This window comes from Bufo bufo, chromosome 3 (genome assembly GCF_905171765.1).
Source record: "Bufo bufo chromosome 3, aBufBuf1.1, whole genome shotgun sequence".
NCBI lineage: Eukaryota > Metazoa > Chordata > Amphibia > Anura > Bufonidae > Bufo > Bufo bufo.
Genome location: NC_053391.1, coordinates 246,261,382 through 246,287,455, shown reverse-complemented (window position 1 = coordinate 246,287,455; position 26,074 = coordinate 246,261,382). Strand labels below are relative to the sequence as shown.

At 45.3% G+C, this 26,074-nt stretch overlaps 1 protein-coding gene across 4 annotated transcripts in view; it reads left to right on the top strand.

Annotated features, from left to right (window-relative positions):
• NFYA (nuclear transcription factor Y subunit alpha) overlaps positions 1-18,061 on the top strand; it is a 28,985-nt gene extending 10,924 nt beyond the window's left edge. For 3 of the 4 annotated variants that reach the window (XM_040424070.1, XM_040424068.1, XM_040424069.1), the window contains 9 exons: positions 4,735-4,834; positions 12,406-12,549; positions 13,306-13,437; positions 13,524-13,629; positions 13,907-14,055; positions 14,138-14,311; positions 15,043-15,144; positions 17,727-17,770; positions 17,803-18,061. In XM_040424070.1, coding sequence (XP_040280004.1) covers positions 4,760-4,834; positions 12,406-12,549; positions 13,306-13,437; positions 13,524-13,629; positions 13,907-14,055; positions 14,138-14,311; positions 15,043-15,144; positions 17,727-17,770; positions 17,803-17,815 — 939 coding nt within the window. In that variant the 5' untranslated portion in view covers positions 4,735-4,759 and the 3' untranslated portion in view covers positions 17,816-18,061. Of the gene's footprint in view, positions 1-4,734; positions 4,835-12,405; positions 12,550-13,305; positions 13,438-13,523; positions 13,630-13,906; positions 14,056-14,137; positions 14,312-15,042; positions 15,145-17,601; positions 17,644-17,726; positions 17,771-17,802 lie in introns of all 4 variants that reach the window. The other variant, XR_005777522.1, reaches the window with a different exon arrangement.
• Positions 18,062-26,074: the final 8,013 nt, after the last annotated feature.

Here is a 26,074-nt window from a genome sequence, read left to right as displayed (position 1 = left end):
ATGTATACTTAGTTCATAGGGTAAGATTCGGTGAAAGGTCCTCTTTAAGTTTTAAAAAAAATATTTAACCTTTTCCTGCCTCTTATTTATTTTGTGGGGGCATCACCGGTAATCCGGCCCCCCCCCCCCCCCCCCCCCTCCCTCAGCCCACATCACCACAGGACCATATACCATCCTGATGGTGTGATACCAGACTGGCCCATGTCCTATCCGATCAGTGGAGGATTGCTCACAGTTCCCAATCCTCCCTCCGGGGTCGTTTGGTTGATAAAGGACATCTGAAGAATCCCTAACCACCCTTCTGGGTCGTCTGGTGGATATGCCACCACCTGTGCAATCCAGTGGAGGACCCCTGTAATCCCAATCCGCCCTACGGGGCCGTTTGGTAGATGATACTCCATCTGCGCAAAATCAGGGGAGCACATCTGAAGGATTCCCAATCTGCCCTCTGAGGCCGTTTGGTTGATGATACGCCGCCTGCACAAATCCAGGGAAGCACATCTGAAGGTTCCCAATCCGCCCTATGGGGCCATTTGGTTGATAATACTCCACCTACACAAATCCGCCTTCTGAGGCCGTTTGGTTGATAACACTCCACCTGCACAAATCCAGGGGAGCACATCGGAAGGATCCCAATCCGCCCTACGGGGCCGTTTGGTTGATAATGCTCCACCTGCGCAAATCCAGGGGAGCACATCTGAAGGATTCCCAATCCACCCTCCTGGGTTATTTGGTTGATAATTCTCCACCTGTGCATTCCAAGGGGGACCTCTGGAAGTTCCCAATACACCCTCCGGGGTCGTGGGTTGATTAAGTACCGCCCACTCAATCCAGTGAGCGGTCCTGTAGAGGTGCCGATTCCACCTCCTGGGTGGTTTGATTGTTGTTTCATCACCAAAACAGCCTGCATCGCCATGGCTGATGCTGAGAGGTAGAACTGTGCACGAGCGGGCCAGAGCAGGACATGTTTCCTCCTCGGTCTCCTCCGCACCTCCTCCCTTCCTCAATAAGGTTATATTCAGAACCCTCCCTTCCGGCAGGGGTTGGTTCTGAGGAAAGGGGGGGATCTGTTCTGCGGACTCTGATATGAATCCAGTTCAATCTTCTGGTATTGCATCCATACTGACCAGCTGTACTGATGGTATGCATTACCCCCTTCCTTAGGCGGCATTGCACCACTACTGGATAGGTGGACTGACTGCACTAGCACTGGTCTCAGTGCCAGCCATTCGCGTCCCTCCTTCCGGACTTAATGGAATTACCGTTCCACTGAGTACAGTACTGGCAGTATACATTAGCCTCTCTCATAGGGGACGTTATGGCAATATCACTGGTGGCAGTGTTTACCGTAAGCATTCCCCCCTTACATAAGTGGAGGAATTTCTCTTCCCACCGGTTACAGGACTGATCATATGCATTACCCTCTTCCTTAGGGGCGTAATTCTCTACCATTGAGTTCAGTTCCTGCTGGGTGCATTACTCCCTGCCATAGGCGAGGTTCTTGTGCTAACTCAGGATACAGTACTTCCTGTATATTTTTCTCCCCTTCATAGTAGGAGTAATTACACTTCCACTGAGTTCAGTGCTTACCGTAGGTATTTCCCCCCTCCATGGAGGGGTGATTACATTACCGTTGGATACGGTTCTGATTATCTCGCTACCCCCCTTTCTTGACCGGAGGAGTGCGCTACTACTGAATACTATTCAACAGTCGTGGCATTACCCCCTTCTACAACTAATGGGAATCAGCTAAGCATCTTGCATGCTTTATTTCAACTAAGCCACGACACTAGATGCCTTGCCTTCGTTCAGGTGGGCCGTGGCAACAGTCGTCACTGTTGGTGCCTTGTACTTTTCATCTAGTGACATATGGATACTGCCACTGGATACTGTGGCTACTCTCATATTGTATCCTCCCTTTTTTTCCGGTGCTGGTTGGGGGCGCAGATGTGTCGTCCTTGTGCCACCACTCTTCCTTATCTAGGTGAGGGTGTTTTGCTGGCAATCTGCAATGGCAACTACAGAGTGTTCTTCTAAGCAGGGGAAGCTTTCACACTAGGACCGGAGATCGTAGTCACGGCAGTGGGACAGCCCCCTCGGGTAAGGGTTCTACCCTGGCACTGCATCGGTGGTCGCTCTGGTTCAGCCCCCTTTATTCACGGAGTACCTCAGGATGGCTCTACTTAACTGAGACAGCATGGTCCCATGCTACTTCTGGGTATCCTTAGGCCTCCCTCGATTTTTCGCTGGCGGAGCATGCTGTAGCTCTTACTGTACAAGGGGTATTTGCACCCCCACTACATACTAGGGTTCCTACTGCACAGTTCCTTCGTCAGATGACTGTTTCTACTGACTCTGGAATCAGTATCCTCTACGGTGCGGCCTCCTCCTCCTCAGCTGGAGTATGGCGTTAGCATTACCCTTGTGGCTCCCCTTGTACGGGCTCCTCCTCAGGCGGTGTATTGCATTACCAAGAGATTCTGTAGAGTGTCAGTCTCTTATGGCAATGGGCTTTAGCCCTGGCCTCTTAATGGTCTATGACCGTTGCTCTGACAACTGTTGTTCTGGTGTCGTCAACTCGGGCTTGCATTGACGTACATGCCATAGCTATCAGCACCTTACTTTGGGTGCGCTCTTCTGGGTAGCTGAGTCCCTGTGGCACTCGTCTACCACTACAGTGATACCTTTCCTCAGATATGATTACGGTCTGTGTCTCCTCAAGCCGTTGGTGGTATTTCCTTTCACTGCTCATTCCGGGGGTGGACTGCGGGTCCCCCTACGCCGGGCAGAGCGGGTGTCTTCACGCCTTGCCACCACTGGTGGGGGTTTCGTTCCTGGAACGGGACACCCTTTTTCTTTCCTGTCCTCCCTCTCGCTGGATATGGCTGGCCATCTTCCCCTTTGATCTACTTGACCGGTAGCTCTGGGTTGTACGGCTCGGGAATCCGGATTCTATTTTTTTTCCACGAGGAGTATTCTTGTTTCTTGGTCATCTGCCCGTCCAGGCAGTGTCCCGCATGCTCAACATTTATCACTTATGGGGCTTTCCATCACTGGTGATGTTCACCTCGTTTTTTGCTTCTACCTTTATCCGAGGTATTGGTTCTTGGCCTGCAGTTGGGCACGCCTGGCTCAGGAATTTTTTTCTCAGTAGCTTCTCTCGCTAGAAGTCTCACCACAAGCCCAAAGGCTCTAGGGACATTAGTCTACCAAGTTACCGCTTTCTCAGGGGTGTCCTTTTAACCAGAGGAGGACCCTGCGGACCTAGATTTTGGTTCTGCTTCCACAGTTGTGGCCAGCAGCCGGCTTCGTCCCAGCCACCTCTGGGACCTCTTCTCCTTTTTTTATTTCTGGGAAGGCGGCGTTCCGGGTGGCGGAATCTTCCACCCGGCGGCTTTCCGAGTTGATTGCGCCTTCTTGTACGTACATTTTTCCAAGTCATCTACATCCAGGGTTAGGGCCAGGTACCTGGTTTCGTCCAGACGACCGATGGGTCGTTTGGCGTTTCAGTGAGGAACATGTTCCCTCTCTGTGAGTCTTCTTCCCCTCTTTTTACTCTGGGAAGGTGGCATTCCTGGGGGCGGGCTTTTCCATCCAACAAATTTGGGAGTACCTTTCTTGTAAGTACGTTTTTCTTATCAGGTACTCGCATAAGGCAGTGCTCCGCCCACTACCTTCTTTTGCTGACGGTAGTCGCCGCCTTCCGTGTCGACAGGACGTTGTTTTCCCTTCTTTTTCCTTCTCCCTCGCACTCGAGAGAGTGAGCTTTCCATCAGAATGTATTCAAGCTCGGAGGTTTGCTTGTCCATGACTGGCTCTTCCGACGTGCGGATTTTTACCTGGTCATTCCTGGAGGTCCTTGGAAGTGCTCGATGGTCTCCAAGGGGTGTTCCAGGTGGATCCATTGGCGGCTGCTTAGGCATTCCGTTCCCGGGGCAAGACACTGCCCAGCGGAGTTCGGAACATCTGACCAGTGGTCAGCTCTTCGTGCCATACATGTTTCACCCTGCATCAGCTTCTGTCATCTATTGACACAAAAGAAAGGTCTTATGTTATACTTATCCCGCTCCCCGGCACGAACATACAGAGACAAGCCTCCCTAGCATTGCAGGAGACACTAGGGAGGCTATTGCCTGCCAATGTGGGACTGTACAGGAACCCACCCAAACTGGCAAACTGATATCACTCATCTAGACCTTCATTGTAAACTGTTAGTAGTTAATTCATATCTTCTGGTAGCAATACTAAAGAACATAATCATATGAATAGAGGCTTCAGAATTTTACGTGGAGATTGCATGTTAGGCGATGTAACAAGGCCTCTATGTGGTTAAAGAAATAGTAAACCTATAAATGATAAAAATAGGTGGCAATACACATTAAAGTCGGCCAAGCAACATATGTATATGAGGGCCTCTGACAGCAGATGTTTGGTATTGATGGTTTGAGCATGTCCGTGTTAGATTACATCCAGTACAGAGTCAATATGATGATATGGGCTTACAGTTGTTGGATTGTATAGTTCTGTGATGGCTAACCTCCGGCCCTCCAGCTGTGGCAAAACTACAACTCCCAAGATACACACTTGCTTGGCTGTTCTCAGAACTCCCCAGAAATGAATGGAGCATGCTAGGAGTCGTAGTTTCACCACAGCTGGAGTGCCAGAGGTTAGCCATCACTGGTATAGGGCATACCTAACTTATATCGCCGTTTTGATGTTGTTTTATCTCCGTAGATACTCATAGACTGCAGGACTGCAGATGGAGCAGTACACAACAAGCAGCAATGGCTCTCCAGAACAGATTGTGGTCCAGGCGGGGCAGATCCAGCAGCAGGTGAGGTCCTGAACTTGTACATGGTTGTATGATGCTGATATTCATATATCTCTTTAGCCCCTTAAGTACAGGTTGATTTGGGGCTTTCAGGACCCCAGTTTTTTTTTTGTTTTTTTTTCTCTCCTTCCAATTCTGTATAAGCACTTCTTGTCTGCAGGACTTATTTTAATTTTATTTTCTTGTTGTTCAATCACTTTTATTAAGGGTGAAAGCACAAATAGAAAGACATCATGTACAATTACATTGCAGTATGCACAGGAAAATATTGTTCGTTTAGGCTACTGAACATGGTTTGTAAGACATATTCATAATAGCATCCTGCGTTTCCATGACTAATTGACCCATAGAACAAATATAGAAATAAGACAGTACACACAAGACACATAAGGGAAGGAAGACAGACAAGGAAGGTATCCTAACATTAAACCTCAACTAGTTATTCCAGAGCAACTAGAGTTATTGGCCCGATCTAACCAATCCTGAAACGCTTGAGACCCCTTAAAAAGAATCCATGGCGTCCATAGTTTCATATACTTCTGGTCCCACCCTTCATCCTCAGCTATCAACTCCTCCGTCCTACGTATATTTTCGAACGTCTCCCGCCATTCCCCCACATGTGGGGCATCTCGAGACTTCCAGCGCCGCGGCACCACCAAACGGGCCGCCTGCACAAAAATCTCAGGAGGCCCCGTTTTGCTAAACGAATGGGACCTGGAACCATCGACAGCAAAGCCCCTTCTAGAGTCCATCGGGACGTGGAACCTGATACTTGATTATATAGATCATTCAATGCTGTCCAAAAAGGAACTATTTTAGGGCACTGCCACCAAATATGGGACATCGTGCCAACCGCCCCCTCACACCTCCAACATAAATTTGTACAAGCCGGTTAGAAGGAGTGTAAGACGGCAGGAGTCCTATACCATCTGGAGAGGATCTTGTAATTCTTCTCCTGCAGCCCGCAACAGATGGGGGACTTGTGAGACAACGTAAATGCCTTAACCCATTGTTCTGCAGAGAATTCCCTGCCTAGTTCTTTCTCCCACGCCCGAACATAAGGAGGAGGGAGGTCCACCGCCCTTTTGGAGCAGCCCATACACCAGAGACACCAAATGAGTAGGCGGGGGTGTTTGCATGCAAAGCGCCTCAAAGGATGTTAGGTCCCTGGATAAAGTAGCAAATGGGCCCAGGGATAAAATTAAGTTCTTAAAGGGAACCTGTCACCAGGATTTTGTGCATAGAGCTGGGGACATGGGCTGCTAGATGGCTGCTAGCACATCTGCAATACCCAGTCCCCATAGCTCTCTCTGCTTTTATTGTGTTAAAAAAACTTTTGATCCATATGCAAATGAACCTGATATGAGTCTTGTGTCCGGAGAGGAGTCAAGCGGAAAGGAGCCCAGCACCGCCCCGCGTCCTCCGAATCTCCTCCTTGCTGGCTGACGTCACAGAGCTGGAGTGCCAAAATCTCGCGCATCGCGAGATTTCAGCGCTCCAGCTCTGTGACGTCAGCCAGCAAGGAGGAGATTCGGAGGACGCGGGGCGGTGCTGGGCTCCTTTCCGCTTGACTCCTCTCCGGACACAAGACTCATATCAGGTTCATTTGCATATGGATCAAAAGTTTTTTTAACACAATAAAAGCACAGAGGGCTATGGGGACTGGGTATTGCGGATGTGCTAGCGGCCATCTAGCAGCCGATGTCCCCAGCTCTATGCACAAAATCCTGGTGACAGGTTCCCTTTAAACCCGTTAAAAAAGTATTCAGGCCCCCCTCTCGCTTCGCCCCGGGAAAGAGTCTAAAGGGCGAACGGAGGTCTTCGTTAACAGCTGAAACACTCTAACGTTATCCTCCTTGCGTAAACCCAATATCTCCCCCCGCTCCATTCCCATCGGGAAGTTAGGGTTATCAAATATGGGCGCCATAGGACCCGGGAAGGACGTACACCCTGAGGGAACTGCGCATCTGTCCCACACCTGAAGAACACCTACCGTGAGGAACGGGAGCCTGCTACTATGTAAAGATTTAGGAACCCATAGAACATTCTGAGGTGGTACCCCAACGTCACACTTCTCAAAACTAACCCATCTTTTAGATGCCACACCATGAAACCAATCCAATATATATGCAAGGATCGCCGCTCTATGATAAGAAGGTATATAAGGGACTCCCGCCCCGCCCCTCCCCTCCCCTTTGGTCTCATTAAAAACTTAATCCCCAATCTAGGGGATGCCCCTGCCCAGATAAAGTCAAGAAACATAGTACGCATGGTTTTGAAAAACACACGCGGCAGTGGGATGGGAATGGTCCTAAGTAGGTATAAAATCCTGGGTAATACATTCATTTTCAGCGCGTGTATCCTCCCAAACCACAACAATGGTAATTGTTTCCCGGCAGATAAGTCCCTCCTAATCTCTGACAGTAATGTGGCAAAGTTCAACTGGTACAGGTCCTTAAGTCGGGATGGGATAGTCACCCCCAGATAAGATATGCTATCCGTTTTCCATTGAAACGGAAAAGCCTGTCTCACGGATTGTACAGTAGTGTGTGGAACCGTGACATTCAAGATCTCGAACTTGTGGAAGTTCACCTTGAAGTTACTTAAATCCCCAAATAAAGAGAACTCTCTCACAATGTTCAGTAAGCCGACCACCGGGTCAGAGCAATAGATTAATAGGTCATCCGCATAAATGGGGATTTTAGATTCTAGGGATCCAAAACAAAGACCCCGTATGGACGCGTTAGCCCTAAGCGCCCCTTGCCAGAAACTCCATGACCAGAATATACAGCAGAGGGGACAGAGGACATCCCTGCCGAGTCCCGTTGTGGATCTCAAAAGGGGATGATAAAGCACCATTCACCCTCACCTGGGATCTTGGCTTATGATAAAGAGCCATTATTCTGAGCACATGTTAGGACCAAGGCCAAATGCCCTCAGGGTCTCTCTCAGGAAATCCCAGTCGACGCGGTCGAAAGCCTTCTCCGCATCGACTGAGAGAAGGCACAGAGGTGAGTTCGTGGACGAAGCCCTTGCAATATGTGCTAGGGATCTAATAGGATTCCTGCCCAGGTACAAACCCCACTTGATCTACGTATATCAGGGAAGGTATATGGACCTTCAACCTGTTGGCTATAATTTTAGCATAGATCTTTACATCTATGTTAATTAAAGAGATTGGTCGGTAGTTACTACATACCGAAGGATCCTTCCCTTGTTTAGGGAGTACGCAGATGTGTGCCGTCAGGGCCTGCGACGGGAACAGAGAGCGCTTCGTAATGTAATTACACATATCCGTCAAAGGACCTGTCTCCTCGTCCAGAATTTTTTTGTAAAAACGTGGCGTAAACCCATCCGGGCCCGGACACTTACCCGTCTCTAAGGCTGGGTTCACACTTGAGCGTTTTACAGCGCGTTCAAACGCGCTGTAAAACGCTCAACACATGAAAACCAATGCTTCCCTATGGCCCTGGTTCTCACTTGAGCGTTTTACAGCGCGTTTGAACGCGCTGAAAAACGCCCTACGCTCAAACAAGTTCTTGAGCTTCTTTGGGGCGTTTTGTCGCGCGTTTGCAGCCATAGGACACTGCTGTTAATCACACAAACGCGCACTATGGACAAAAACGCGCGACACAAACGCGCGTTAAACGCGCATATCAAATACGCTCAGGTCTGAACCCAGCCTAACTGTCTCACAACCCCCTGAATCTCCTGCTCAGACACTTCTCCCTCTAAGTCTTCCCTTTCCTCAACCTACAGTTTTGGCCCCTACAACCTTGACAAGTACTGTCTGAGCTTTAAGTTCAGGAGCCAGGTCCTCGTATTTCCCCTTCAGGTTATACAGCTTCTCGTAGTAGGCATGAAACTCCTTCAGTATGACCCCGGTAGCATGCACCTTTCCTCCCACTCTGCAGTTAATGGATTGTACATAACCAGAGGCCATCCGCGGACGCAATGTCCTCGCTAGAAGCCTACCACTCTTGTCCCCCAGTCCGTAAAATAACCGCTTTATTTTATTTTTTTGTGTCACTTCAGCAAGTTGCGTTTATTATGTAGACAAAGTTGATACAAGGCACTTATGTATTGTTATTGTCCATATTGCTTCCTTTACTGGCTGGATTCATTTTTCCATCTCATTATATACTGCTCGTTTCCATGGATATGACTTCGCCCTGTAATCCATCGCGGTGGTCATGCTTGCACAATACAGGGAAAAGTGCCGTCCTCTCTGGTAGCTGGATCCGTGGGGGCACACATAGGCTGGTGCTTTTTCCTATAGTGTGCAAGCACCACCACCACTGCTGGATTGCAGTACCATGGAAACGAGCAGTATATAATGAGATGGAGTGAGACAACTCCTTTTAAAGTACCTTTTTTTTTATAATTTTAAAAATCCATACAACACCACAGTGAGGAGATAGTGGTGCAATTTTTTGTGGGGCGGAGGTTAAATGTGGGTTTGTGAACATTACCCATCCATCTTGGGTATGACTTTCCCACTGTGGAGCAGTTTTGTGTAATGAGATAAACCTTACTAGTGAAGAAACCTGGTTGAAAGATGTCTCACTTTTGACCCCTGGTACAGTCTCATGGTCAGGCCGTCTTTTCTTGTTCCTTTCCCTTTTCGTAGCCTGGTGCAGTTACTGCTGTCCAGTTACAGACCGAGGCTCAGGTCGGAGCAGCCTCTGGACAGCAAGTACAGACCCTCCAGGTAGTTGTGTCTGACGAATGCATGAGCATTTCAATTTCTCATTGCCTCCTCGGTCTTGTGTATAGGGGCATGGATGTGTTGTCTTCATATTTGGTCGATGTATAAGTTGTCACATGCATGAGGTAGTATATGGCAGAGTCTGCATGGTTAATAGTATCTTTTTGTTTTTGATCCTGCATGACTCTATCCATTTTATCATGGTACAGTTCCTTTTTTCAGTGTTGTGTAAAGTTCCTGTTTATCTATCACCTTAAAGGGGACTCATCCCACAAAAAGTAGTTATTAGGGTACTTTCACACTAGCGTTTTTCTTTTCCGGCATAGAGTTCCGTCCTAGGGGCTCTATACCGGAAAAGAACTGATCGTTTTATCCTATTGCATTCTGAATGGAGAGCGATGCATCAGGATGTCTTCAGTTCAGTCTTTTTTGCCTTTTCAGGACTGAGATAATACCGCAGCATGCTGCGGTTTTATCTCCGTTCAAAATTACGGAAGACTTGCCGGAATGCCGGATCCGGCATTTTTTCCCATTGACATGCATTAATGCCGGATCCGGCCCTGAGTGTTCCTGCAAAACGGATCCGTTTTCGCGGTCTGCCCATGCTCAGACCGCAAAAAATGTGAAAAAATAAATGCCGGATACATTTTTCCGGATGACAACGGAGAGACGGATCCAGCATTTCAAAGCATTTGTCAGACTGATCGGGATCCTGATCCGTCTGACAAAGTCCATCAGTTTGCATATGTTTTGACTGATCCGGCAGGCAGATCCAGCGACGGAACTGCCTGCCGGAATCCTCTGCTGCAAGTGCGAAAGTACCCTTAGTACTTAAAATTACCTATCCACAGGGTCGATGATGCATATTGAACTGTGGGGGACCAACTGCCGGGACCCCCAGCGGTACTGGGAAGGGGGAGGGTCCCAATGTTCTCTGGCCATAGATATGAATGGACCCTCTGTTCTGAGAATTGAGGCTGTGACCCAGTATTTATCACTCCTCCTGTGGATGGGTGATGTAACTCCAAAGCACCTTATGACTGGAGAGTAATTTGTTGCAAGGGAAATCCAAATACAATATATCACTTAATTTTGAAGTGAATTATAGAAATTGGTTTCAGAATCCATAGACGTGGTCCAAGTTCTAGGACAGGGGTATTCAAGTACTTTTCGTGAAGGTCCACTTGCCCATTTAGTGCCCTAAGGCTACTTTCACACACTCGTTTTGGGTGGATCCGTCATGGATCTGCAAAAACGGATCCTTTACAATAATACAACCGCATGCATCCGGCATGAACAGATCCGGTTGTATTATCTGTAACATAGCCAAGACTGATCCGTCGTATTGAAAGTCAATGTGGGACGGATCCGTTTTCTATTGTGTCAGAGAAAACGGATCTGTCCCATTAACTTACATTTTGTGCCAGGACGGATCCGTTTGGCTCAATTTCGTTGGAATGGAGACTGATCGGAGGCAAACTGATGCATTCTGAGTGGATCCTTATCCATTCAGAATGCATTAGGGCAAAACTGATCCGTTTTGGACCGCTTGTGAGAGCCCTGAACGGATCTCACAAACGGAAAGCCAAAACGCGAGAGTGAAAGTAGCCTTAGAAAGGCATCCTACTATGTGGGGAGTCACTAAGTGCCCCACCCACGGAGCAGTACACCCTTTATGTGCCCCATGCATGCAGTATGATGCTCTTAAGTCCCCCCCGCCCCTAATTTGAATAATCTACCCCATGTTCACCTGACGAACAGACTGGAGCAGGTCTGCGCTGTTACTGTGCAGCAGGCGTGATGTCACTGCTCGTGCTTATAGCCCTGAATCGCCTATGGCAGGGGAATGGTAAAGCAGGGAGCTGACTGTTCCCTGCTTCACCATTGTTTTAGGGCTCATGCACACAGCTGTTGGATGTTTTGTGGTCCGCAAATTCCAGATCTGCAAAACACTGTTCTGGCTGCGTTCATTCTGCATTTTCTGGAACGGAACAGCTGGTCCCTAACAGAACATTCCTGTCCTTGTCTGTAATGCGGACAATAATGGGTCATGTTCTGTTTTTTAGCAGAACGGACATATGGACACGGAGTCATTTCCATTTTTTGCGGCTCCAGTGAAGTGAATGGAGCCGCAACAAAAATGTTTGTGGATTCTGAAGATACAGTTGACATCATGACATGCAGGGGTCTGGACAGCTGGCACCCATGGTCCAGATTTGGGATGCGTTTCGTCAATTGAGTACCCCTGCTATAGAATAACATTTTTGTTCTTATTAACTGTAGTACCATAAGTCTCACGCTTTCCCCAATGGTGCTGACCGTTTTGCTTGATCTGAAGAATAAATTAGACACATTTACCGTTTTTATAGTTTTTCTACGACAAATGGTTGGTGGGTGGCAAAGGCATCTATTTTTCTGACTGTTGTGCCTTTCCTTTTCTATTTCTGCTAGAAGTTATGCATGAATTGCTAGAAGTTTGCAATAAAGGTCCAGATGGGTGTTACCAGTTGGTACAGTCTGACACTGGCAGCGCCGATTGGATAATGTCAGACTGCAGGAACACATTCCCAACTGGTAACACCCATCTGTACCTTAATTGTAGACTGCTAGCAATTTATTCCTAACATCTATCAGGAATAATAAAGGAAAAGTACAGCAAGGAGTCATAAGAATAGATACATGGGGAATGCAAGTAGTCACTGACGTACATCAGGAGGTTAGAGAAAACATCTGTGTTACCATGATAGCATCTGTATGCCGTCTAGGTTCCTGAAGATAATAAAATGCCAGTAGTTCTGTATGATTCTGGGATTAGCATTAAATATATTTGTTTTCTGCCTAACACCAGGTTACTTTCTCCATTTAGGTACAAGGCCAGCCGCTAATGGTACAAGTCAGTGGCGGTCAACTGATTACTTCTACTGGACAACCAATTATGGTTCAGGCAATGGGTGGACAAGGTCAAACTCTTATGCAAGTACCTGTATCTGGATCCCAAGGTCTTCAGCAGGTACGTTTTGTGGACTAAGAATTTATGATTTAGGGGTTATTCACACGACTGTAGACCGTCTGTGCCCATATTGCGGACCGCAAATGACTTGGAATGGGTTCGCAATCTGCAAGAAATGGTGAGGAGCGGAGGCAGGAATCGGAAGCACTATGAATACCTTTCTGTAGGCATTTGGGTCCGTACTCCGCATTGCAAAAGATAGGACACTTCCTATCTTTTGCCATATGTTGCGGATCGTGGACCATTCAAGCCAATGGGTCCTGTCCGCAATACAGGATTCATACGGCCGGTGCCCATGCTTTGTGGTTCGCGGCATGGACGGCCTCCTGTCGTCCTTAGGCCTCATGCACATGACCATGTCTGTATTTTGGACTGCAAACAGCGGATTTGGGAAATACAGATTCCTTCTGTGTGCATTCTGCATTTTTCTCACTGCCATCAATAAAAAGGACTGCTCTTGTCCGCAGTACGCACCAGATTAGGACATATTCTATAATTTGCAGAACTGCCACATGAACCTGCAAAAAAACAGGGTGTGCACGGGCTCCTAGAAAATGGGGTTAGCGCACGGATGAAAAATACAATTATGCGCATGAGGCCTTATGCAGCACAAAACACGAGCCAAAGATTTTTAATACCTGATACTGTGGATATTTTTTATTTATTTATTTTCCCTAGGGAAATATTTGCATACTTCAGTTGGATGCCAGAAATTAGTGTGAAAGGCCCCTCATTGTTTTTCTGTATTCCTAACAGATCCAGTTGGTGCAGCCAGGGCAGATTCAGATCCAAGGAGGACAGGCTGTCCAGCTTCAAACGCAGCAGGGCCAGCCACAGCAAATAATCATTCAGCAGCCACAGACTGCGGTCACAGCAGGGCAGAGTCAGGTATGGGGGCTTTTAAATGCAGAATACCATCATCTTTTCATTCTGAAGTTTTCACATAACCCGCAATTCTTCTTGTTTCTGTCCAGAGTCAACAGCAGATAGCTGTTCAGGGTCAGCAGGTTGCACAGACAGCCGAAGGACAAACCATCGTTTACCAGCCAGTGAATGCTGATGGTACAATTCTACAGCAAGGTAAGTCATTCATTTTCATTTAGGTTTTTAGGACAATCAGCTGGATGCTCCATTTCTGTTCACTTTTACCATGACTATGCACTTCCCCCAACCATGCCAGTTGTCAGTTTGTCTTCTCTGTAATTGTTTCCTTCTGTTTGCAACATACACCTCTATACTAGTCTTCTTGTCCATGGTGAACACTAGAGGTTCCCAGGAATTAACTGTGACCCCCCCCCCATTTGTCCCTCTGTTTCCTATTTTGTGTTATTTCCTAAAGTGACAGTCCCTGTTACAGGAATGATCACCATACCAGCTGCCAGCTTGGCAGGAGCCCAGATTGTACAAGCCGGAGGAAACGCCACTACCGCAAATAGTAGCCAGGGAACAGTGACTGTTACTTTACCTATGACGGGAAATGTGATGAACTCTGGGGGTATGGTTATGGTAGGTATTGGGATGTAATTGTATTTTCTCTCCTAATGCTTGTTGCTGTCCAGCTTATTAAAGAAATCTTCTGCCTATTTAGATGGTTCCTGGTGCAAGTTCTGTGCCTGCTCTGCAAAGAATCCCTCTACCAGGAGCTGAGATGCTGGAGGAGGAACCATTATATGTTAACGCCAAGCAATATCATCGAATTCTGAAGAGGCGCCAGGCAAGAGCCAAATTGGAGGCTGAGGGCAAAATCCCCAAAGAGAGGAGAGTGAGTAGTTATGGCGGTCAATGTCGTTAACAGTATGAATGACAGTACATCGAATTTGTATGTGACGCATTCTCCATGAAGTTGGAGATTTAAAAAGGGGGAGGGGGCTTCATGAAGTACAGGGTCCCCACCAATCTAATAGTAATTACTTGAGATTTCTCACTGTGTAGGCAAATATGACATTCACCACTGTTAGAAAGATCGATTACAAGCCTTGTGGAGCTGTACACACTGCCACACTGTGCAGGTAACCCAACTTTCCTAGGACCCTAAAGGCAAATCTACTTAGTGAGGAGAAGGATGTATTTAGGTAGACTTAGTATTTAGTCCCTATTGCAGCTGCAGATAATTTGCTACTCAGCTTTCTTGTTTATTGCTTATTGATTCAGTGTTCCTTTAACAAACCCCCTTTTTACCACATGAAATCCAGTAAGTTGCTGAACTTCAGTATGATCGGTATACTTATAAGCAGTAAAAATATCTTTCCATACCGGAAGGAGAAAAAAATACAAAAAGAGAACTGTTTTAAAGGAATAAAGGGGATTTAGGGGTGTTTAATATTTGACTTGTCTTCTTCAAACAGCGGATCAGCGGGGGTCCTGGGAGCCAGAGCCCTACCAATCTGATATTGAGGACCTATCCTCGGACAGCCTTTTTAAGGATTGTTAGTATAGTGTTACTATTTTGATGTTGACAGTGTTTCAATGACACTATTTATTTCTGACCTGTAGAAATATTTGCATGAATCACGTCATCGCCATGCTATGGCCAGGAAAAGGGGAGATGGCGGACGTTTCTTCTCCCCAAAAGAAAAAGAGGGTCATCACTTGCAGGTAAATGTTGATGGTTTATGTTCTTACAAGACAGGGTTGATTTGCACTGCGTTGTGCAGTATCTGTTTAGTAAATGCATCGGAAAGTGTATCTGTAGGTACCATTCACCTGAGGCCCAACAGAGGCCAAAGCAGTGTTGTTTTTCCTTTTAGTCAGGCTGGCATACGTCAAAATACCTTATATGATAATCGAATAGTGCCATCTACAGATGCATCCAGTAACAACCGTATACAATGTGGTATGCAGGAATTTTGTTATTTTTTTTTGCATGAAAGCCGAGGAGCAGCAGATGCCGCGGCCACTAAAAAAGACATCCCTTATCTCCTTATCCCATCTGAATGGAGCACTGTTACACACGTCCACCAATCAATTCACTTCTTTGAGGTTGACTAAGCTCTGTCTACATCTGCCCCATAAAAGTGAATGTTGCCTCATGTGCACTACTGCTTCGCTCAGGGGGACCTCTTATTTTCAGAATCAGAATGGGAGTCCCAGCAGTTGGACCTTTCAAAGTTCATATTTTATTTCCTATCTTGTGGGGGCGATTAAATAGCGTTTGTGATTTGGAAAAGGGGTAATCCATCAGGACATTAAAGTGTTGTACACATTTTGATTGGTTTATTTCTGTACATGGTAATGTTGAGAAAAAAACCATACAGTATATAAAACAATATTGGGTAGTTGCATGTCCGTTAATAATTGGTGTATGATTGAAGGTAATTCTGGAACCTCTAGCTCTTCCTGTGTTCAGTACGGCAGTGTTTAAAGGCACGGGAGATGTAGCCTTTAATTTTGCTTGCTTATCATTTTGCTTACCTATTTAAAGGGATTGTGAGAGAGAATTACAAATCTCGGATAAGCCCTAAAATATTAAAATCTTCACCCCTTAGGCTACTTTTACTCTAGCATTTTTACTGGATCCGGCAGGGTTCAGCAAAAAATACTTCCGTTACTGATAATACAACCATCTGCATCAGTTATGAACAGATCAGTTTGTATTATCTTTAACATACCCAAGACGGATCCGTCATGAACTCTATTGAAAGTCAATGGGGGACGGATCCGTTTTCTATTGTGGCAGACTGAGAAAACTGATCCGTCCCCATTGACTTGCATTGTGGGTCATGCCGGATCCATCTTGCTCCGCATCCCAGGACGGAAAGCAAACTGCAGCATGCTGCGGTTTGCTCTCCGGTATGAGAACGGAATGCATTTTGGAGCTTTACGTTATGTTTTGTTCCCATTGACAATGAATGCGGAACAAAACAGAAGCGTTTTTTTCCGGTATTGAGACCCTATGACGGATCTCAATACCGTAAAATATTAACGCTAGTGTGAAAGTAGCCTTACTCTTCATTGCCGGTCCGGTTTTCCTGCAGCTGTTTCAAAGTGGCATTGACTGGCCTGGATAAGGCATGTGACCGCTGAAGCCAATTACTGTCCTCAGCTGTCTAGACAGCAGCAGGAGAGCCACAGAGGACAGCACTGGATAAAGAGGTGAATATAAGACATTTACTTTTTAGTCATTTTAGGGCTTGTCCGAGATTTTTATATGTCTTGGACGAACTCTTTAAAGGGCTTCTGTCACCCCACTAAAGTCATATATTTTTTTGGGCTACTTAAATTCCTTATACTGCGATATATCAATATATAATGCTTTTACTGATTTTCGTTCTGTAGTTTCTTCAAAAAACCGACTTTTATAATATGTAAATTACCTCTCTACCATCAAGTAGGGCGGCTACTTGATGGTAGCAGCCGCATCCTCCTTTCATAAAGATGCCCCCTCCTCATGTTGATTGACAGGGCCAGCGAACGCGCTCGTTCACTGACTGGCCCTGTCTGCGTTCAAAATTTCGCGCCTGCGCCGTACCGGTCTTCAGTCTGCGCAGGTGCACTGAGAGGAGGACGCTCGCTCGCCGCTCCTTCCTCAGTGCACCTGCGCCTGGCATTGTGGATGGAGCGGCCGAGCGAGCGGCCTCCTCTCAGTGCGCCTGCACCGACTGAAGACCGGTACGGCGCAGGCGCGAAATTTTGAACGCAAACAGGGCCAGTCAGAGGACGAGCGCGTTCGCTGGCCCTGTCAATCAACATGAGGAGGGGGCGTCATTAAGAAAGGAGGATGCGGCTGCTACCAGCAAGTAGCCACCCTACTTGCTGGTAGAGAGGTAATTTACATATTATAAAAGTCATTTTTTTTTTTAAGAAACTACAGAACGAAAATCAGTAAGAGCATTATATATTGATATATCGCAGTATAAGGAATTTAAGTAGCCAAAAAAATAAATAAATGACTTTAGTGGGGTGACGGAAGCCCTTTAAATATTTAGGAGATTGTGTGTGTGTGTGTGTGTGTGTGTGTGTGTGTGTTTTTTAAATACATATATTATTTCTTACAAGAACATGAAAAGGGAGAGAAATCTTCTGTTACATAATATATTTTCTCTTATGATTCAGGAAGTGGAGTTTCAATGAACATAAGATGGAGCCGATCGAACGGTAAATCCTTTTCTGAAGTTAGTTATCTTAGGTTTTGTGTTTTGGTGTTTTAGGTCTATGTTTTCATTTTTCTGTTTCCGCAGGATTCATCTCAGGGAAGAGAAGTTTACACACATGATGCAGCCATTCTGTCAGCATCCTGAACACAGCAGTGATAAAGCTGGAACAGTGACTTTATAACTTCCACTCTGTCAGATTTATAACCTTCCTCGACCTACATTTAACCAAATGGCACTGTGCCCATAAAGGTAGTCAGTCGCCAGGAATTTTACTGTCAAAGCAGGCACAAGTCTTGTAGCCCAGCTGAATGTAATGATACTTTTCACATAGCAATCTGTTATCTTTCTGGAGAAAATACTATTCATCTCTATGTAAATAAGCAGTAAAGGCTACTTTTACACTTGCGGCAGGGTTGATCTGGCAAGCAGTTCCGTCGCCGGAACTGCCTGCCGGATCCGGCAAAGCGTATGCCAACTGATTGCATTTTAAGACTGATCAGGATCCTGATCCGTCTTACAAATGCATTGCAAAAACTGATCCGTCTGTCTGTTTGTCATACAGACAGTTTAGATTTTTATATTTTTTTTCGGTCTGCGCAGACCGGAAGGACGGATCCGGCATTGCAGTATTTTAAATGCCAGATCCAGCACTAATACATTCCTATGGAAAAAAATGCCGGCCAAAAAAAAAAAGAAGACTTGCCTGGAGATAAAACCGTAGCATGCTGCGGTATTATCTCCGTCCTGAACAGTCAAAAAGACTGAACTGAAGACACCTTGATGCATCCTGAACGGATTTCTCTCCATTCAGAATGCATGGGGATAGAATTTATCTGTTTTTTTTCCTGTATAGAGCCCCTGTGACGGAACTCAACACCGGAAAAGAAAAACGCAAGTGTGAAAGTACCCTAAGTGCATGGAGGGCATGGCAGGTCACTCTGTGCACTCTTGCACCTCCTTCCAGCCCTTTCCTCTCCTCCTTGATTAACAAGGCCAGTCAAAAAAAACTGTTACTAGATGCCTGACCCTGTCCATGAAGAGGGAAAGAGAGGGACTGGCAGAGGAAGCAGGAAGTAGCAAGGATGCACAGACTGGGTTGGCCTGGCCTTGGTGCAGGCTACATGCACACGACCATATGTATTTTGCAGTTTGCAAACTGCAGATCCACAAAAAAAAATATATGGACACCGGCCATGTGCATGGCACATTTACCTAATAGAACTGCCAATTGTCCGCAAAAAGGACAAGAATTGGACATATTCTGTATTATGCGGAATGGCCGGGTGGATGTAGGCAGCACAGGGATGATTTGTGGTCCCATAGAAATGAAAGGGTCAGTTTGTGATCTGCAGAAAATGTAGATGCGGACCCAAAATACGGTAATGTGCATGAGCCCTTAAAGGGGTATTCCCATCTTGGACATTTCGCTGGGATATGCCCCCAATGTCTGATAGGTGCAGGTCCTGCAAAGTGAATGAGGGTGCACCGCTCAAGCTTGGCCGCCCTCTATTCATTCCTATGGGAGCACCTAAAATAGCAGAGCGACACGAAATTATTGGGAAGCACACCGCGCACGCGCTGCCACTGCTTAATTCACTAATATGGGGCTGACTAATATAGCCGTGTCAGCGCTCCCACTGAATGAATGAATGGAGGGAGGCTGCGAACGAACATTGCACCCACATTCACTTTACGGGCTCCGTTCTAAAGATAAGTGCGGGTTACAGAGGTGGGACCTGCACTTATTAGACATTGGGGGCATATCCTTGCAATATGCCCCCAATTTCCCAGATGGGAATAGTCCTTCAAGGCCCCTTTCACACGGGCGAGTATTCCACGCGGATGCGATGCGTGAGGTGAACGCATTGCACCCGCACTGAATCCTGACCCATTCATTTCTATGGGGCTGTGCACACGAGCAGTGATTTTCACGCATCACTTATGCGTTGCGTGAAAATCGCAGCATGCTCTATATTCTGCGTTTTTCACGCAACGCAGGCCCCATAGAAGTGAATGGGGTTGCGTGAAAATCGCAAGCATCCGCAAGCAAGTGCGGATGCGGTGCGATTTTCACGCACGGTTGCTAGGAGACGATCGGGATGGAGACCCGATCATTATTATTTTCCCTTATAACATGGTTATAAGGGAAAATAATAGTATTCTGAATACAGAATGCAAAGTAAAATAGCGCTGGAGGGGTTAAAAAAAATAAAAAATAATTTAACTCACCTTAATCCACTTGCTCGCGTAGCCCGGCATCTCCTTGTGTCTCCTTTGTTGAAGGACCTATGGTGAGCATTAAATACAGTTACAGGACCTTTGATGACGTCACTCCGGTCATCACATGGTACGTCACATGATCTTTTACCATGGTGATTCACCATGGTAAAAGATCATGTGACGTACCATGTGATGACCGGAGTGACGTCATCAAAGGTCCTTTACCCAGGTCCTAAAGAAAGAATACAGAAGCAGATGCCGGCTGCGCTATCAAGTGGACTAAGGTGAGTTAAACATTTTTTTTAAACCCCTCCAGCGCTATTGTACTATGCATTCTGTATTCAGAATGCTATTATTTTCCCTTATAACCATGTTATAAGGGAAAATAATACAATCTACAGAACATTGATCCCAAGCCCGAACTTCTGTGAAGAAGTTCGGGTTTGGGTACCAAACATGCCGATTTTTCTCACGCGAGTGCAAAACGCATTACAATGTTCCCGCAACGCACCCGCACATTTTCCCGCAATGCCCGTGTGAAAGAGGCCTAAGTGTTTATTTGCATTTGGATTAAAATGACATTTTCTCCAGAATAACTTATTGGCAGTGGATCGCTTAGGCTACTTTCACACTTGCGTTGTTCTTTTCCGGCATAGAGTTCCGTCACAGGGGCTCTATACCGGAAAAGAACTGATCAGGTATGTCCCCATGCATTCTGAATGGAGAGTAATCCGTTCAGTTTGCATCAGTATGTCTTCAGTTCAGTCGTTTTGACTGATCAGGCAAAAGAGAAAACCGTAGCATGCTACGGTTTTATCTCCGGCTAAAAAAACTGAAGACTTGCCTGAATGCCGGATCAGGCATTTTTTCCCATAGGAATGTATTAGTGCCGGATCCGGCATTCAGAATACCTGAATGCCGGATCCGTCCTTCCGGTATGCGCATGCGCAGACTGAAAAAAAAGGTGAAAAAATAAATGCCGGATCCGTTTTTGCCGGATGACACCGGAAAGACGGATCCGGCATTTCAATGCATTTTTTCGACTGATCAGGCATTTTTAAGACTGATCAGGATCCTGATCAGTCTTACTAATGCCATCAGTTAGCATACATTTTGCCTGATCCGGCAGGCAGTTCCGGCGACGGAACTGCTTGCCGGATCTCTCTGCCGCAAGTGTGAAAGTAGCCTAAGTGAAAGGTGTTTGTTCTCAGCTGAGCTAGCCTAGAAGGCATTGTGCCTTCAACAATGAATTTCTTGGTGACAGACTCCCAGTAGAATTTGTGTCGGATCCCATTTATGAATTCATTACAAGTGTTCCATCATGCCCACCTGTTCAGTGAATTTGTTAGGTGTTCTGTATTTTGCTTTACGACTGGACCTGTATATACTGTAAAGGAGATCAGGTTTTCTGTAAAGAAGGAAATGTCTATTTAAAGTTATTGAAAATGTAAGTGTACAAGTTACAGTTTTTAATATTCAGCTAGATCAGTTTTCCTATGAACTTTTTAAATTGAGGAATTGACATAATGACCTTTTTCACAAATTGGGAGGGGGGATTGTAACTTGCGTTTATAAACTGCTGTGAAGAAACAGTTATATATAGTTTTCTACAGTTTGATTTCTAATGCTCAAAAACATGTTCAAGTATTTATTTTTTTCAGACTAGAAAATGCTCCAGAAGTATTAGAAATGTTACTGATCACATGCATCACAGTGTTTAAAGAGGTACTCCTACAACTTTTCTCTGGCCTGTTAGACAGATACACGATGTATAATCTAGGGAATGTAATCTTGTAGGTAATGACTGTACTGAGTTATATTCTACATTCTGTATTCAGGCTGTGTTATGTGTTCGACAACTGATACATTTAGGGTTATGAACTAAAGACTGGCATTTCACATGCCGGTTTTAGTAAAAATAAAAGTCCACTGGCAAAAGGTGTGACCAAGGAAACAGACGTCCTAAAGGGGTTGTCCCATGACAACTTATCCACAGGATAGGTGATAAGTGTGTGATCGGCGAAGATCCGACTGCTGTGGCCCCTGCCGATCACTAAAATTGGTGCCCATGTTTCCCATCTGAATAAAGTCGTGGACACGCATTTATGTCTGCTGCACTATTTAGCTATATGGGGCTTCTGAAAATGTAATTCTGTAACTCTGGCAGTCCCATAGAGGTAAATGGAGTAGTGGACACAGGACTCATATCCCCTGTCCTACAACCGCTAGATTTCAGGTAAAATTTACACCAGTTTTCTGGAGTGAATCATATTAAAAGAATTGTGGGATGTGGTGGGTCCGCCCCTTTCTAAAAATGACATTTTGCCAAATTTTTTATTTTTATTTTAACTTTTGTTTTGTGTCAGAAATCAAGCATAAATATTTTGTAAGTTACCCCCCAGTGTTTTGTGTGTGGACAGAAAGTCAGTTTCTCTCATTGGTATCAGAGCCTCAATATCTATCTGTCTCATGAGAATGATTAAAGATTCTGACTTCCTGTCCATACAGAAAACACTGGGGTTACATATATCAAAGTGTTTACACATAAAAAAAAAGTCACAAATTATGGCACATGCCATATTTGCACTATGATTTGTGACGTTTCGCACTTTTCTAAAGTGCCTCAAAAAAAGGGTAAGCTTAGCAGGCAGGGCCAGTCGGGCCCTCCAGATTTACTGTAATGTGTGAAGCGTTAGTCACAGTAAATCTGCCCCAGTCAGTCAGATGATACAGCTTAGGACTGGGAAGGAGTGGATAACAGTCACCAGTAAGGAAATTACCTCAACTCCAGTTTACATCATGTGTTTTTCTAAGAGGCCAGGGATTAAAAAATGTTGTGGGAGTGCTTCTTTAGCGGACTCTGTTTATCACTTGTCAACAGGTAGATGAGCAGCATGGGATCCAAAAGTGATAGAAGCCTCATTGTTGGACACTTCGAACTAGTACTAGTCTTCAGGGTAACTTTTCAGCAGGTTTCCACTTCTAGGGTGACATTAGCCCCAAGATGGAAATGGAATTCTTATATCCTTGTGATACGAGGGCTTCTATTAGTAAATTAAGGGCTAGATCCTTTGGGGGAGGGTGGGTCCATAAAGGGGTTTTCCAGGAATTATTTAAATTGACTGCAAACAAGCTGTCCTTAAATATTAATATAATGGGTGGCCTCTACTTGTAGACCTGCTCGGGGTGTTGAGGGGATGGGTCCAAATTACTTGCTATGCTGAGCCTTTCAGGATCACATAGTCTGATATTATGTTGGAACTCTGCTCTTAGAATTCTATTGATGTAACTCTGCTTATAATATGCCATCATGGCTGAGCAGCCTGAAAGGAACAGGAAGCAAGATTGCATCATACTGATCCCAGTTCCTGTCAGGCTGTTCAGCCATGATAGCATCATTACTATCTATTATAGAGTAGATTTCCTATTCTACAATAGCTTGTAAAGATGTTATCCTGAAAAGCTCAGCAGTGTAAACTGTGTAGTGTGGCCCCAACCCTCAACACCTAGGCAGGTCTCCAAGCGGATGCAACCCATCCTATTCACATTTTAGGGGGGGTTGCTTATGGCTATTGTAAATAATTCCCAGAGAACCCCAGCATGCTTGGACCCTCCCTGGGCTGTGGCTACCAAAATAATAACGAAACCTATGAATCTACAGTGACTGTGTTTTTACCCACTCTCCAGCCAGTTTATTTTTTCAATAATTGAAGTTAACACTATTTGATAAAACATGACTTTGTAAAAAAAAAATCCTGAATGTGACCCAGAATGAAAGCATAGGTCTGCACCCGCTGTTTTGGTTGCTGTAGTAGTTCACCTCAGAAGCCTTGTTTATTGTAATGGACAGAACATTAAGCTTCCCTTTGTACAATGTGGCCACGCCACTACCAGCACATATGAAACTTTACCTCCCAATCTTTAAGTTGAAAAGTGCATGTGGTATGGGCATTTTCTTTGCCAGTTAACGCTCCTTTACACAGTCTTCACAGAAACGTAGAAATTTTTATATAAATGTCTTTTAGGGACCTCAGAGTAGCGATGTTATCAGTATGACGCCACCAAGAGGTTAATTAAATATGACAAGAAGAAATTTATGTATTAAGATGTCACTATAAAAATTGCATGTGGGAATGTTATATTTCTGACAGTAAATGTCTGGTGAAGTAGAGCAGACATAAATTATGAATTTGTTATTAACAAAATATTTGTACATAACGTTTTATTTTATATATTTTTTTCAGATGTTTTTGTTTCTTTTTTTTAATTAGCTGTATTTGTAAGTACTGTGTACCTTGCCCAGCTAATAATAAAACCTTTATAAAAGCAATTTCTTTTCATCCTTGCTTTGGTTTATATCAGCCAGTGAAGTGTAGCTAATTCACCACACAGAGGAAGCTACAGTTTGCAGTGATTAACCATCAATAAATGTGTTTTATACATTTCATATATCATCATTTCTTATGTGAGATCGAAAAGGCTGTGGACACATTGCAGGGCTGCTTATCATTTGGTAAAATTCACTTTTCCATTTGGTCTTTATAAAAAGTTTTCAACAGTTTTGTCCTTTACAGCCTTCAAGTTTCAGAGACCTCTGCTGTCTACTGAAATCCTGAGCTGCTCGGTCAGCTTGATCTGTAGTCCTTATCTGTTCATTCTAGGGTCTCACCGGTTATCGAATTATCAATACTTTTTCGAGATTTTTTTGATTCGATGCCGGGATTGGCCTTTTTTGTTCTATACCAAGCTGTTTGCTGTTCTATTGTGCATCTTAGTATCAGTCCCTATCGGAGAACATGGTGCACCCCATGCTCTCATAAGCGGCTGCACAGAGGAGAAGGAGGGAGAGCATCCTTCTCTTCAATGTGACGCGGTCGGCCAATGCCACCAACGGAATAACTGAGTGGCCCGATGGGGGGAGGAGAATAGGATGGCAGGCGAGAGAGAAACTCAACGTAGTTAAAGGACCTTTGATGTCATCGACATGTGTCCAGCAACATCCTTTTTTTTTATCCTTCTGTTTTTACAGGTATATGCTGTATGCCTGCATTAATGTGAGGCACAAGGTTTTATTACTTTTAGTACCTCCATGTGGCTCACATTAATAGCAACAGTGACCCAATCATGTACCTCATATAATGGGCAACATGGGGTTAATGATGATGTCACTATTAATATAAGACACATGGAGGTTCAAAATTAAGGACACCATGTGCCTCACATTAAGGCTCAGTTCACACCTGAGCGTTTTACAGCGCGTTCCTACGCGCTGTAAAACGCTCAACAAGGAGAAACCAATGGTTCTCACCTGGGCGTTTTACAGCGCGTATGATCGCGCTGTAAAACGCCCGACGCTCACACAAGTACAGGAGCGGTTTTTTGGGCGCTTGTCGCGCCTTCCCGTACATAGACTTTCGGGAACGCGCGACACTGTGTGTACACTTGTCTCTGTATGCGCGATTGTAAACGCCCGTACAATCGCGCATACAGAGCGCTCCTTTCAGAACGCTCAGGTGTGAACTGAGCCTTATAGTAACCCCATTATGTACCTGCCCACATAATGGGCAACATCGGGTTAATGTGAGGCACATGATGGGGGTATGTACCATTAAACTGTAACACTTTTTTATTTATTTTTTGCTAATGTCTAAGGATAAAGATGGGGAACATTTTTCTAATCTTTACTTAGAGAAGTACATTTATAGTAGAAAACTTGCCCAGAGTTGTCCCTTAAGCTTTCTCTAAATGACCGTTGCTAAGGCACATCTGTCTGCAGTACTGACTGTGAAGACAGGCTGGGCTTCTGCCCTCACATAGTGGACCATAGATTTATCTGTACCCTAAATATCTTCCTTGCTCTCTCTCACTGATTAGCGTGGCCATCGCTGTCAGTGAATTCCCGGCACACTGAGTAACTAACCAGCCGCCAAGAGATACATGACCGCGAGCCGTAAGTGCTCCCTATTGTCAGTGCAGGGAGACAGAGAGAAGCTGTTCTACAGTATATAAGGAGAGTCATATACTTTGACTGTCCCTAAATAACGCAGAACAGCTTCCCCCTGCCTCCTAGCATTGATAGTAGCGATCACTTACTGCTCGCTGTCATGTATCTCCTGGAAGCGGGAAAATGACAAGAAATATTAATACGTATTTAGGGTACAGATATTAGTCTATTGTCCACTATATGAGGGCAGCAGCGCCCAGCCCATCTT